The sequence below is a fragment of the Clytia hemisphaerica genome, unplaced genomic scaffold (assembly GCF_902728285.1).
Source record: "Clytia hemisphaerica strain Z4C2 unplaced genomic scaffold, Clytia hemisphaerica genome assembly, whole genome shotgun sequence".
Lineage (NCBI taxonomy): Eukaryota > Metazoa > Cnidaria > Hydrozoa > Leptothecata > Clytiidae > Clytia > Clytia hemisphaerica.
Window position 1 is genome coordinate 1,621,696 of NW_027103507.1, and position 16,317 is coordinate 1,638,012.

General features: G+C 37.8%; 1 protein-coding gene across 1 annotated transcript; it reads left to right on the forward strand.

The window, feature by feature from the left end:
* Positions 1–114: 114 nt before the first annotated feature.
* LOC136798943 (probable serine/threonine-protein kinase kinX) lies at positions 115–13,136 on the forward strand. Its single transcript, XM_067055620.1, has 7 exons — positions 115–405; positions 751–859; positions 1,079–1,344; positions 2,300–2,713; positions 3,359–3,890; positions 4,438–8,074; positions 12,413–13,136. Exons 1-7 carry the CDS (start codon positions 221–223, stop codon positions 12,739–12,741), a joined length of 5,472 nt encoding a protein of 1,823 aa, XP_066911721.1. The 5' UTR covers positions 115–220; the 3' UTR covers positions 12,742–13,136.
* Positions 13,137–16,317: the final 3,181 nt, after the last annotated feature.

Genomic DNA, 16,317 nt, shown 5'->3' on the forward strand with positions numbered 1-16,317 from the left:
TACCCTTTCCTTCCAGATTTAATTTCTCAAATATATTATTTCTTTAATGCACCTTTAGTGTTCAGAGTGTGCTAAAATAAACGTCAGAAAAAAAATCAAAAAATTGACGTCAAATAACACAACTTCATCGAAAACAACGAACAAAAGATCCACGGCAATGAAATCACAGAAAATATCAACCGGTGAGTAGTGTGTATAATTCCAACTACCAACTTCCAAAATGTCCATGGAAATCCTTTATTTTATTGCCCTCGGAAAGGAATCTAGGGTTCGTGGTTGCTTGAACGGTGGTGTGCATGTAGACGCCGGTAACCACAGGAACGAACGACCGTTATTCTTCGCTGCTAAACATGGCAATGAAAGTATTCTTAAAATGTTACTCAAAACTGGTGCTGATCCAAACCTGTAAGTATTTGAGAATTTATCTTAACAGAACTTGTTTTCCCGTAAGGTAGGTATAAAATCTTTTTATGGGACTAATTTTCTTGGTAATAAACAACCAAAAACGCGGAAATTACGCTCTGGAGGGATTAGATAGTCTGTTTACAGACCATGTTTTCTTGGGGCTCGATCTTAGTCTGAGTCACCATCTCGCAAATGGCTCCCTCCTAGACAACGGATGGAAAGCTTGGCTGTATATACTTTTTTACGTGGAAACTAAAGACGGGTTTTGTGATTGAGAATGATTGATACTAGCCTCGTTTGTCATTGTCTTGTTCTTCTTTTATGTATTTGTTATTTTTTGTTCAGGCAAAACGATGGAGGGTTGACAGCTTTGATGGCAGCTTCAGATCATGGTCACAATGAATGTGTCAAAGATTTGTTGAGATGGGGCGCACTGTGGAGACTTAAGGAGCTAGTAAGTATAAATGATTTAACATTAACTTCCTATTCCATTGTTTAAAATGTATGTTAGCATTGTGAAAGTAGGGTATTAGCGCTCAGAACAAATGGGGTTGGTTTACTTTTTATTGGAGAATTTTTAAAACTGCATCTTAAGCTTTTCAAAAATATTCATTATTTCTCCTTATGGATACAATGTCTTTTAAAACCATATTTTTTTCTTCTAATCATTTAGAAAGGGTTGACACCACTGTCAAGGATCACCCGGTTAAGAAACATCGCATTCAAGGACACGACACCAATACAAACCTCCGATATCAAAGCCGACCCATCAAAATCCGCTCGATCTGTGGACGTCTTCCATATTTTCTCACTGAAAGACTGCATAGTTTACAACACAAAATACCTTGCCAAAATACAACTACGTCCAAGCTATAACAACAATCGTGTGTCCAAAAAAGAGGATGATGATTTTTTAGAAAAAGAATATCGTATGCTCAGGTAGGACCTTCTCTAAGAGCTGTTTCAAAACCCAAAAATAAGGTAAATATTGGCTAAAATCAGGCTTTTTAGAGCAGTGGGATCCTAATAAGGTCTGGGGGGGGGGAGTTAGAAAAATTTTGAAAAATTAACAATCGGGGAGGCCCGTTTATTTAAAACCTAAGAGTAGTTGACTCTTATGTATTTTTTGAGGACGGGGGTGTCTGAAACGATTTAGAACAGCGCATAAGATGCTGACCTCAGTCAGTCGTCCTTATCTAGATAGATCAAAAACTTACCATCCCTACTGCAAAAACGCACTATACATAAAGGAGCTACGATGATATACAGGGAGCTAGATAAGTCATTGTTTGACGCCAATGTACACTTTTTTCACTTCTCAGAAACAAAGATTCATACAGTTGGCGCTCGCTAATTCGATTTTCAAAGGGGTTGAATTTTTATCGAATAAGGGAGTGTATTGAATAGTAGAGCGTCGTTTATAAAAGCTTCTCGTTGACGGTGACTATCGATACTAGATCGAATAATTAATAGAACGTCGAATAAGAGAGCGTCATCTGTAGTTGAAAAATGACAAAAGACAAAAAATATCTGTCTTTAAATACTTTAATGACATAAATTTTCTTGGGATTAAATTTTGCGGTTGAGCTCATTCGCGAAATTTTAAGATTTCGCGGATGGCATTATCGGGAGACAATATTTTCATGATTTTGTGTCTTTGAAATTTCAAAAATAGCAATTTGACATTTTTGCATCTTGCTGAAAATAATTTGGCTGATAAGACCTTTCCAAATTTCCATTGGGACTTACGCAATTTCGCGGATGACATCCAAACCCGCGAAATCCGATTTAATTTAATCCCCGCGAAAATTTATACCATAAAAGTACAGAATCAAAATTTAGTAACAGTGATATGTGATTTGTGCACGCATCATTGATTTTATTTCTCTTTTAGATCTTTGGTCCATCCACATATCATCATGTCACACTTTATATCCATCAGTTCTGAGCGAAAATTCAATATCTTAATCACTGAACCAATGAGCTACGGCAATTTATATCACGTGTTATACGATAAGAAGAAATCATTACAAACAAAACTGGTAAAAATGGCTACAGATGGAATCTTAAAAGCTTTAGTTTACTTAACAACTAAAAGCATTATTCATAATTTCATTAACTCGTCTAGCGTGTATTTCACGAGAGGCTGGGTAGCTAAGCTAGGGAATTTCGAGCATGCGCTCTTAGATGGTGAGAATCCAAAGAGAGCGATGTCATCGGCATCAGAGAAGTATCATTTTCCGTACATGGCACCTGAACTACATTTATATGATGACTCTCTACCAAGCTCTGCTTCTGATGTGTATAGGTAAGCTTGCTATGAGCAATAGAAATCTAAACATATGTTTTGTCTTAGCTCAAATACTTTTGCTTTAAAAAGGGGTGTAGACTAGCCTTGTGCATCCGTGCTTGTCAATTTTCGGTGTTTTCGTATAAAAGGTAACTTCACGAATATCATGGATTTACGTTACTGATGGGCTATTAGTAAGCATGTCATATCCATTAACTTCCGAGCCCGAAGGGCTAGACTCGAGACTCATGGATGGGAAATGAAGCCACTTATTTCCCATCCAGAACGCCTGCGCGTGGTTTTTACACAAATTCCGGACTGAAAGTAAAATCTATCGCAAGATTTCAAAAAATGCAGTCCTCAAAAACAAAAGAACCACTAGATACAATCCGTCGTCATGATTGCAGCCAGCGCGTTCTAGTCGCGTTCTGAATGGAAAATAAGTGGTTTCACTTTTTCTTGCCTGAGAAAGGTAAGGGATTCTACTCTAGCGCTTCGTGCTTTAAACTGAATGGTCATATCGCACCCAGTCCTTTAGTCCGTTATTTCATTGTTCTGATATGGCTCACGCTCATCAGTAAAATTGAAAAGCGGTACAAGTGGTTCTTGGCACGACATTATTCAAAAGGATATTTAATACATATTCTTGTCAATCTTTTCTAGCTTTGGATGTTTAGTTTGGGAAATGTACGGCCTACGTCGCCCATGGTCGTGGTTGGAACGTACTGAAATTGTATGTTTAGCGCAAGTCAAACACCCTATCACACTACCCATGTCAACATGCTGGCCAGAGTCTATCAAAACCATCATCGAAATTGCCACCAAACAACGGCCCTTTCAACGGCCCACATTTCGGACACTTTACAGTGACGTATTCAGGCCGTTGATCGAGTCTGAGAACGGTGCTATTTTGAAGAGTTGTAATGCCGATGATTCGTCACAAATAGAATTTGAAAAATTAGAAGGATCTTATATATCAGAATCAGGTAGACGAAGACATGGAGTCATTGACCCAACATCTCGGTCTGTTGCTATGTTGCAGCGAGCGAATCCGTCAGGTATAAAGACGCATTGCCAAAGTCACTGTCTGTGTGCAAGTCACCAAGCGAATGTACCAGCTATTCGAGTTTTAGATTCAGCAACTTTCTCTAGTGAACATGTGGTAAATATAGTAAATGTAGATTCGGTCGAAGAGGTAAGTAATATACCAAAAAATAATTTAATTGTTTTTCCTCGTAACGAAATTTGACTATGAAGGAGTTTTACAAATCTTTTAATTGTGTTTGACCCTTATGAGATCGCATGTTGAAAGTTATGAGAGAAAAAATAACATAATGAATTGATATATAATCGAGTATTTACTGCTAAAAAGATGCGATTACAGTTTCTAGTTCCACGATGGACCTTAGAATGGTAGAAATAGAAGTGTTTTAGGTCTATAGCCACACTAGAAACCATCAATCCCGTGTTTTCAACTTCTCAATGATGATCAGTACCTTAACTTGGCATCTTTGCTTCAAATAGATCTTATCGGAGTTTTTGATTTTTCTAAAACAGCGATGCATTGTGGAATTGTTTCAGGGGTATTACAATAGAATTCCCTCGAGGAATTCCTAAGAAATTTCTATTGTAATACCCCCAAAACAATCCCACAATGCATCACTTTTTTAGAAAAATCAAAAACTTCGATAATAAGATCTATTCTTTTAACATATAATAATCTTGATGTATCATTTTTTTAGACAACAACCTTTCAAGAAGCTGCATTTCAACGTAAATCAACGATCAAACCTAAGCGAAACCAGTCAGCAGCTCGTAAAGAAATCTTCTCAGTTGATCCTAAACCAATCGCACAACGTACAAGTATTAAACCACCGGCACGTGATCAACTTTTCACACCTGAATCACATATATCAAGTAAATCAAAAGAAATGATGGCTCTAGAACCTGATCTCAACTCAAAGCGTAAATCAATTAACACAAACAGACAAGATGAGCCTATAAAAAGCTCCACCAGAAAATCAATAAGGCCTGTAGTACACGATGAAACCTTTGAACTAGACGCTAGACAAACCCGAAAATCAATAATGCCTGCGTTAAACGAAGAAATCTTTGAACCCGAGGCCAGACAGACACCACAGCGAAGATCAATAAGACCTTTGGCACACGAAGAAACCTTTGAACAGGACGCTGCTAGACAGACGCCAACCCGAAAATCAATAAGGCCTCCTACACATGACGAAACCTTTGAGCCAGAGGCCAGACAGACACCACAGCGAAGATCAATAAGACCTTTGGCACACGAAGAAACCTTTGAACAGGACACTGCTAGACTGACGCCAACCCGAAAATCAATAAGGCCTCCTACACATGACGAAACCTTTGAGCCAGAGGCCAGACAGACACCACAGCGAAGATCAATAAGACCTTTGGCACACGAAGAAACCTTTGAACCGGACACTGATAGACAGACGCCAACCCGAAACTCAATAAGGCCTCCGGTACATGACGAATCCTTTGAGCCAGAGGCCAGACAGACATCACATCGAAGATCAATAAGACCTCCTACACACGTAGAAACCTTTGAACCGGACACTGATAGACTGACGCCAAACCGAAGATCAATAAGACCTCATACACACGAAGAAACCTTTGAACCGGACACTGCTAGACAGACGCCAACCCGAAACTCAATAAGGCCTCCGGTACATGACGAATCCTTTGAGCCAGAGGCCAGACAGACATCACATCGAAGATCAATAAGACCTCCTACACACGTAGAAACCTTTGAACCGGACACTGATAGACTGACGCCAAACCGAAAATCAATAAGGCCTTCTATACATGCCGAATCCTTTGAACCCGAGGCCAGACAGACACCACAGCGAAGATCAATAAGACCTCCTACACACGAAGAAACCTTTGAACTGGACACTGCTAGACAGACGCCAACCCGAAACTCAATAAGGCCTCCGGTACATGACGAATCCTTTGAGCCAGAGGCCAGACAGACATCACACCGAAGATCAATAAGACCTCCTACACACGAAGAAACCTTTGAACTGGACACTGATAGACTGACGCCAAACCGAAAATCAATAAGGCCTTCTATACATGCCGAATCCTTTGAACCCGAGGTCAGGCAGACATCACACCGAAGATCAATAAGACCTCCTACACATGACGAAACCTTTGAGCCCGAGGGCAGACAAACACCACAGCGAAGATTAATAAGACCTCCGGCACACGAAGAAGCCTTTGAACCGGACGCTGCTAGACAGACGCCGAACCGGAAACCAACAAGGCCTCCTACACATGACGAAACCTTTGAGCCAGAGGTCAGACAGACACCACAGCGAAGATCAATAAGACCTCCGGCACACGAAGAAACCTTGGTGTCAAACGCTAAACAAGAGCCACACCGGAAGTCAATAAGACCTCCGACACACGAGGAAACTTTTGAACAAGAAGCTGTACAAACGCCACACCGAAAGTCGGCAAGGCCTCCTGCTCAAGAAGAAACTTTTGAACCAGAGCGAATTATAATGGATAAAAGGAGAAGCATAAGGCCCTCAGCACACGAAGAAACACTAGATGAACCTAAACACAGACAACGCCAAGCCTCTATAAAACCTCAAGTACACGAAGAAACATTTGCACCAAATCCTTACCATAAGCAACATCGAAATTCAATAAAGCCTCCAACACACGATGGAAATATCAACCCCGAACCAAGAATAGTTGAACAACGCGCAACTACGGTAGCCGAGTATGATCCGCCTCGACAACCTCAAGAATCGATCTATAGTCAACATGAATTTGAATCAAATAAAAAACAACATGACCACAATGAAAAGCATTTTTCACCAAAAGCAGACAATAGACACCAAATGAATCATCACCATTATCCAGAAGAGCCAATCGACAGTAGACAACAGTACAATGAAAATTACCCAATGAACAATACAAGGGTGTACACAGAAAACTCAAAACAAGTTAAATCGTCGGAAACCTCACGGCAAGATTACCGAGAGCCGAATGACAATTATACTGACAAAAACTACGACATCAATACTACACATACCCAAAGAAATACACACCCAGATAAACATCAAAGATCAGAAGTCATTCAGGAGAATTTGTATCGACAGGCACAAAACAATACAAAACATGTGACTAATGAAGCCCACCGCATGAATAATTTGTCTACGAGAGGCTACTCAGAGAAATCAAATCAAAAACAATCCGTTAAGCATTCAGGTCAAACGCCTGAAGTGATTTATAATGAAATCACAGAGGAAAATGTACAATCTGGTCAGAAACATCAACCTAAAGCAGCTTACAAATTACCACCCCGCCAATTAGATATCGTTCAGTACATTGAAAATCTACACAAAAGTGATTTATCTACAAAAGCTAATAAGGAAAGCCTCTATCAAACAAGAGAGGATATATACCAAAAAAGGGAAGATATATACCAAAAAAGGGAAGATATATACCAAAAAAGGGAACATATATACCAAAAAAGGGAAAGTCCATACCAAAAAAGGGATAGTGTGAACCAAGATAAACAGATCACAGGTTTTTCTAAAAACATCCACAAAGATAGTAATACTGAAGAAAAAACAAACGTTAAAAACAACATAAACCAAAAACAACTTATTCTAAATACCAAACCGAGTGACGGCCAAGAACAAGTAACTGGAACAGGTGGAAAATCGAAAGACAACAAAAACAACTCAACAAAACCCAAACAAAACAATAAAAACAATAAGGACAGTAAAAAATCAAAATTTCCTTTCAAAGCTTTCTCAAGGAGACGAAAAAGCGAATCGTCAGAAAGTGACGAAGTGTATGATGAGCCTTATGAAATTGTCGATGGTCGAAGACCAATCACAATTTATAATAACTTTACAATCCAAAACCAACCCGATATTGTAGAAAAAGTACAAACCACCGGTTTTCTGAATACTCCAACTCCAAAGGAAATCCGAAAAATATCTTCTCCTGTCTCAAAGGAAAACCAAGAACTTTTTTCTTCAACCACAAAGGAAACCAATGTTCCCACTAGTCTCCTCTCAAAGGAAACCCCTATTCCTACTACTCTTGTATCAAAGGAAACCCATGTTCCAACTACTCTTGTATCAAGGGAAACCGATGATCATCATATCCCTACTACAAAAGAAATCCATTGTACTTTTTCTGACTTGGGGATAAACCATTATGAGGAGGTGAACACCGATCCATCAAATTTCTTGAGAATCAAAAAGCAGAACAATAAGACAGTGCAGTATCCAAGTCCACTAGCAGAATGGAGTCCCGCAAGTTCAATTGATGTTTTTCGAGAAGATTTTGTATCGAAAGGCTCATTCGTAAAAGGTGAGCTTTTTATTCTCTTTATTCGTAGAAATGGGCCATTGTTTTTTTATATCCATACAGGGGGTGGACGAAGATTTCCAATTAATTCGAGCAGAATTTCCAGGTGGTCTAAAGAGTGTTTTTTATTTTTCCAGGGGGTTAAAGACTGATTTTCGTTTGTCAACCATCACTTTAAGGTATGAAAAGAAATTTTCCATAGGTCCTTTTGCAAATTTTGCCACTTTCCAGGGGGTATCCAAACATTTTCAAACATTTTTTTTACTTACCTTGAGTTACCTTGAGCTTGTTTCGTAATATCTTTTCGCATCCATCCTGTGAGGACCGATGTAAATTTTCATATTGATGATGCTGTTTGTTTCAGCTCGTCTCATCATAGTGTAGCCAGTCACGAGTGGCTCGTCGGGAACTGTTAAAAGATATTTATCCAGCTCAGTTTTGAATTTCAATTTCTTGCACCCAGTGAGATCCCTCAGACGTTTTGGCAGCGAGTTGAAAAGCCTTGGTCCTTTGACTTTAAAACTTGAGTATATGACTTTTTGCCAGGGCCCCCTTTTCACTAGTGGTATGTGACATTTTCTTCCTTGTCTGGGATTGGCATAGAACGTGATTGTCCCAGGATTTGGGACAAGCTTCTCAATAATACACCAAGTGTATATGATAATATATCTTTCACGCCTTCTCTGCAGTGAAAACAGTTTTAATGTTTGTAGTCTTTCCCAATAGTTTTGGTTGTGTAGGTTTTTAATCCTCCTTGTGAATGATTTTTGGAGATCTTCGATCTGCTGGATCAGATTAACTTCATTGGGTGACCATAGTTGAGAACAGTTGTCGATGTGTGGTATGACTAAAGACTTCCAAAGAGTGAGCATGACATCATGTTCTCTTGAGCTGAATGTTCTCAGAATCCAACCAATGAGTATCTGTACTTTTTCTACAATGGTTAGAATATGTTGGTTGAATTTCGCATCGTCTGACATGGTAACACCAAGATCTCTTGTTGAAGATTTGGTTTGGATTATCTTTCCTTCACCTGTGAAATAACTGGTGGCTGGTCCGTTTCCATAATGGAGATGCTCGAACTTTTTTCCATTTAACATCATTTTGTTTATGGTCGACCATTGATAAACATTGTTAAGGTCGTTTTGTAGGTGAAACTGGTCAATGATGTTTTGGATTCCTTTCTTTACTCGTGTGTCATCAGCAAAACTTGCAAGTTCTGCTTTGGTTGTCCCTTCATCAATGTCTGATATCATGATGATGAAGAATAATGGCCCAAGAACCGATCCTTGAGGTACTCCTGATTGAATTTTTGCCTGGTACGACTTGTGACCGTCTACAAATACTACTTGGTTTCTGTCTTGAAGAAATGACTTAATCCATTTAAGTAGTTTGTCTGTTATTCCAATAGATTTCAGTTTTGATAGCAGTATCCTGTGGTCGACTTTATCAAATGCTTTTGAAAAATCGAGATATACAACATCTACATCCAATCCTTCTTCTAGTTTTGATAGGATACTGTCATAGTGGCTGAGTAATTGACTAAGGCATGATCGCCCTTCCCGGAAACCATGCTGTGTTGGGTTGAACAAGTCATTGTTGTTGATAAATTCGACTATCTTCTTTCGAACTATTTTTTCAAACACCTTGGTGAGATGGGACGTAAGTGATACTGGCCTGTAGTTAGATGGCTCTCCTTGATCTCCACCCTTTGATATTGGTGTGATATGATTTCTTTTGTGAATCTCCTCTGTTACTCCATGGTTCAGACAGTTCCTCCAGAATATTGCGAGTGGCTTAGCAAGTTCTTCTTTGCAATTTTTCAGCAAAATCGCAGGAAATCCATCAGGACCTGGAGCAGAGTTTGGTGACAATGTTTGAGATTGCTTCAATGAAATCTTTTTCGTCAAAGTCTATGTCTTTTAGCACGTTTGGACATATTGTTGGATGAGTGACGTCATTTTCCGATGGTACACTGAAAACCGATGTGTATTGGTCTTGGAGTATATTAGCAATACGGTCAGCATCATATATCAAAGAATTATTTTTGTCACGCAGTGGTCCCAACTTTGGATTTTGATTTACTATGCTTTTTTGCATATGCATAAAAAAATTTTGGATTGTTTTTTATTGATTCTGTTGCCTTCCTTTCCTGGCTTTTCTTCTCTGATTCGTAGGATAGCTTTAGTTTAGTTTCAATGTCTATTAATTTTTGTTTGGATTTTGCATTTTTCATTGGGTTTGGAAATTTTCTAAAAATGTTTTTTTCTTTTTCTGAATAAAATCTTTCGCTCGCGTGGTATCTTCTGAAATTTTTTAGTGTTTTGGTTTTCGTTTTGCTACATATTCCTTAATTATGTCTATGATCCAGTCTGTGATTGTTGACAATTGGTCAGCTGTCGGTTGATCATGAAGGTCTGTCCACAATTTATCCTTCATTTTTTTCCTTGATTGATACCCAGTTTATTGTTTTTGAATGAAAATTGTACTCATCAAATACATTACGCACAACAAAGGGATCCTCCTTTTGGAAACTTGAGTGTAAATCAAAGTGAATTTTAACATTGATCATTGAGTGATGGGATATGTAATCTGGTGATGGGGCTGATTCATAGCTGTGTATTAGTAGAGGGTTATTTGTGAGCATTAAATCCAGTGTATTTCCTGCTTTGTGTGTGGCTCCTCTAATGTGTTGAATCAGATTATGGTCATTCATAAGAGTGAATATTTCACTAGTCATTCTTTGTTCCTCTGTAGATGCCCCAGGGTTTGAGCACTTGCTGTCCCAATTTGCGTGTGGCAGGTTAAAATCACCTGCTATGAAGATGTCTGGTGTTTTTCCTTCAGTTTTGTCTAGTTCTGATTTAATTAACTCTATAACTGGTTTGAATTGTTCATTCTTAGATGGATTCCCGTTTGATGAGTCGTCTGGCTGTCGGTATATTCCCCATATTTGGATATCCAATGTAGTCGAACTCAGACAGATGACTTCGATAACGCCATTTGAGTGTGTAACGGTCTGTTTGAAGTGTGATGAAATATCTTCTCTCATGTATATAGCGACACCACCACTACTGTACATCTTCCAAATCGTGACTTTGGTCTTTTTCTGTCGGACCGAAATATTTCATAGCCTTCTATGTGTAACTCAGCATCATTATGGTCTTTGAGCCAAGTTTCTGTTAAAATCATAAATAAAAAGTTATTCTCAATCAACTTGTCTTTGATATATGGTACTGTTGATTGAACTGTTTGTGGTTTAAGTCCTTGAACGTTTAGAATTGAAAATGAATTTAGCGAGACGGGTTGATCATTGACGGGTTTATTCCCCAGTTGGTGTTCTGAGGGGACATCATTCGTTGAGGATACTGGTATTGTAGTGGTATTTCCTTCCTCACTTGTTTGTCCATCAGTGTGGATATTTTCTGATCGATCTCCAGTATTAAGTCTTTTTTGAATTTTTGAAAAATAGCTAAAAAATCCATTTCTTTGTTTGTATTCTGGTTATTCCTTTGATGGGTTTCTTGAGATCCATACTCCCTGTTGTCATGCTGATAGTGTTGTTCCTTAAAATCATTTTGGTACTGATTTTCTTTGACATCCCATTTGTTTTGATATTCTCTCTCTCTCTGTGGGTAGGTTTCGGCATTTCTTTTTGTTCCTTTTACATGTGTTAGCTGACACATCTTATTGAAACATTCTCCTTTCCTCAGTGAATCAATGCACATTTTTGGGTGAAAAAAGAGACAGTTTCTACCTTTTTGACAGCCAACTCTGGCTCTGGTTCCGTGCTTCATGAATTTTCGACATGCTTTTGGATGGTCAAACTTGCACTTGAAAAGGTTCGTCCCCTGTATGGAAATTTAATGGAATGGCCCAATAGCCCATTGTTTTTTAATATCAATCATCATGTTTTTCAGATTGTTTCATCCTTTTCGTTGTCGGGAGGGTCTAGAATAGGCTAAGGGCTCTACACAATTCGATAAAAATTGAACTACCTTGAAGGGTTGCAAAGCATGTCCTTTTTAAGCAATGTCACTTGAATATCTATCATTGACGTCACATTGACCTTCCACGGCAACGACTTCCCCAATTCAATTGACCACTCTCCAACGCGGATTTTGATCATGTGATGGGCAAAAAAACGTCAACCTCAAAATTCTAAACAAGCCGACTAGGGAGGTGTTCAAATGGCATTGCTTTTAAGTGTCTTATGGATACAAGATACAAAGTTGGACGTCATCAGTTCAAATAGAGTGAGGAAAAGGATGAGAAGGGTAGATTTTATTTTCAAGTGGAATGGCAAGAAACTCTCGAAAATAACACACTTTGCTTTTCTAGACTTTTTAGGAAAGATGAAAAACGACGCTCCATCGTCATTTGAGAAAATTGAAAACAAACTTGGTTCATTTTTTGAGAAAGAAGACAGTGTTTACGAACTAGTTTCCAATCCCGTTGTCATGAGCGACAAGATGGAAAAAGATGCACAGGTACAAGAGATCTTTCAAATGGCGGGAAATCACGAACGGAAGAATTGGGCCAAGCTGGAGACAACGAATCGTGGAAGAAGGAATACAAAACGAATGTATTGTGGAGACCATTTAATAGAGTTTGGGAATGACAATTCTGTCTCTGTTAGAGGAGGACGTAGTCTAATGAGAAAGCGTTGAGAAGAATATTTTGATATCAAAGTATAAATGTATTATTTCGAAAAAAAACAAGAATAAAATATATCTACTGTATAATAATACCTAAAATAAAATTATTGGTCCTTTATTTATGTCGATTCTAACCTGCACGAAACTTAAGAATACCAATAAAGTAGCAAAACATATCAGCTGACAGCCTATACCTACCGATTTCAAGAATTCTTTGTGCTACTCTAAGGTGCCTAATGAACGGGGGTGGGGTGGTTTGGAAAAATCTTCAAATTTTTATTCTTGAAATGCGTAACTCAAGATAACGTCATTTACCCCATCGGGAACATCCGAAAAACACCGGAATTTGACCCTTGAGTGTTACTAAAAACAACAATGACGTAATCTTGACGTATATATTTTACGGGGGTTCATAATTAAGTACGGGGATTAGAAAAAAATCGAAAAATTAACAGGCGGGGGGGGGGGTTACTGTGAGTATGTAAAGTCTGTCTCAGTGTAATCTGCAGCGGAGATGAAAAAGACTGTAACTTTTTATAGGATTTGAATAAAATGACCGTTTTTTGCTCATTGTACATTGAAAAGAGAATCAGGGATGGAATTGTGATAAATATCTCAATTGAATTAATATTTTTTCGTAATTTTTTCACAGTGATAATGTTTGAAGATTAAGGAATGGCTTTTATGAAAAAGGTAATTATAGCACACTTTTTTACGATATCTTCTCTTGAAAAGGTTCATCAAGCTGACAAGCATTATTTGATTCAAATTCAATCAAAAGTTATTTGAGTTATAATAGCCTTTTTTTCTCCACTGCAGATTATAATGACATGCTATAGTTACAAGTTTCTCATCCATTTCCTAGAAAACAAACAGTAGATAAACAGATTAGATCTATGAAGAGAGAAAGAAAACACAGGCTATAAAAATTCATTACAAATACAAAAAAATCTCTAACTGCGTGTCGCATAGACACGAAAAACACAGAAAAAGTCAAGGTTTGATGATAAGTTATAAATCAATATTCATTAAAAGAGGAACCTTATACCAGGGATATGTTATAACGGAGCTGGATGAAGGACGAGAATTCCTTAGCGGGTTGCTTCTTTATCTTTTCTATTGTAAACTGTTGATAATAGAAATCCATCTCTGTCCCCTTGAGTGTTCTGTTTTTATAAGAAAAATGAAGCAGACAAAGTATTCATGCAGTACGTTTGCACATATTTTGCTATGATGTTCCCGCTTTTCATCAAAATAATATTTGTAGAAGATACCCCAAAAGCTTCCTTGTAAATGAAATCCATTTTTATCAGCGTGTGTTATGAATTTGAGAAGCTTTCATGATTTCTCTTAGTCTAGCAAGCTAGACGACTAATTTATACATAGTAGAAATAAAGCAAAAAGTAATGAATGGAACAATTTTAGTCGTCTAGAAACCTTTGTGCACTAACTCCAAACAAAAGAAAAGTGTCAATATTGCAATTATAATTTTTTCCTGCTCAAAATAATTCTTGAGAAAAAAGAATATGTGTGGATTTGTGTATTGAAAGTTTTTCATTTGAGTTGATTTCGTTTTGAGAGTTTGTTGTTGCTTGATAAATTGTTTTCTCGCTACGCAAGTTTCTGCGTAGCTAGCCCCTGTATCTATAAGGCTGGAACACCGGATTCTTCCAGTCGTTTATACAAACTAAATCCCGTATTATTATTAAATATTTCCTATCTATATAGGAAATATTTGTTAAAACGGTAATTTTTCTCCTTCTTCTCCTTCAAGTCTAACGCCGGTTTTGGTCAATTTCGTGAGTTTGTACATGAGTCTCTTTTTAAATCAAGCTCCGGCGGTAAAAACAGTAGGATGTTCTTTTTTCGAGGCGGAAGACGTCGTTTTTCGAGAAACGTCTGTGGTAAATATCCGTACGGCGCTCTATTCTCCTTGTCGATCGGGCAACGTCGGCCGTTTCAGAAGCGTATTGTTGATCGGACCATACTGCTTTGTTTCTAACTGTCAAAACAAAGATGGCAGAAAATAGACTACAACAACTTTTGCTCTTTCGCTACTTTCTTTGCTTTGGTTTTTATGCTTTAACCCTTTCCGGACGCACGGGCCACTGGGTGGCCCATGAATCGTGTTCCTATATGACGCACGGGCCACCGGGTGGCCCATAGCTTTGTAAAAGATTTTAACAGTTTTCGCGCCAAAATACAATAACATGGTTTTGAATAATGATTTTGAGATAAATTTCCCGTAACCTGCAAAAAACCGCTTTTCAATATCTTATTTACAACAAGAATTATAAATTTTTAATGTTTGTTGCAAATTTACTCAGGCTAAATCTGTAAGGGAAAAATTGCTCAAAAATTTGGACAAAAAATCACTTTACTCAGATTCTTGGAAAGCTTTTGACATGAAATTTTTTTTACCCGGTCAGTAATTCAATTCTCTAAATCATATTCAAAGTTCAAGGAGTAAAGCAAATGCCTTTTACTCTATTTCTTTATTCAAAGTTAAAAATTTTGCTTTTCCGAAAAAAAATCTGCCGATTTTTCGGTCACGTGACAAGGTGTCAGCCATATTTAAAAATTTTTTTTAGGTATTTCAAAACTCCTATTACATGTGAAAAAAAGGAGGTATTACTTATCGTGATATCTTTTATCAATCACTTTCTATTGCAATTTTAGTGAAGCCAGTCAAAAATCAAATTTTTGTTTGCGTCATATAGCCGTGAAATCATGCGTCCGGAAAGGGTTAATGAGTTGAATTGGATCATGATTTTTGTACGATTGTCACAAGGAATGGTCGATAGTGAACTTTTCTTAGTATTCCTTTGTGGATTTGATGTTTCGTTTACATTCTGTTGGTTTGGAATGAGAGATACAATCTCTTGCGTCTTGGTCTTGGAAAAACAGGACATTTTATCAACTTTTACAGCAAAATAACTTCAATTCTGCTTGTATTACGAAGGCAAGTGACTGTGAATAAATCTGACCATGTTATACCTGAAAAATTACATACTTGCAATATGAAAAAAGTTTGCACCCAGAACAAACGCAATGCCGACAATGATGCAACAATGGGAGGAATGCAATGGTTGATGAACTGATTTTAGCTAAAAATTTAAACATGGAGCAAAATTGACTTTTTAATGATTGAATTTCCCTTGGTATGTTTTTATCTACAACAATGAATAACTGCTGGTTAGTGACAGTCAGTAGTGAAAACTCGTTGCGGTTATAAATTTCAAATTTTAAAGCTGATACTGTAACCGGATCTGGAACACCACCGCCCCAATATGAAGAATGTTATGTTATACTTCTTAAAAGGTTTATTGCATTGAATATGGATGTAAATAATTTGAAATCACCTCACACAGTCTGTGCCACTAACTCGATCGGGAAGATTCTTCCAAAATTGGAAGATTCTTCCGAAATGGGAAGAATCCTTTCGAACGGGAAATTAATTTAACACCCAAACGGGTTAACGGACTTCCAGATCGGGAAGAAGCGAGAAACTAAGGAAAACTCGATCGGGTTGGAACTTCTGGTTTGGGAAGTTTACGCAGTTTTTTCACAATTTAACAAGATTTCTAC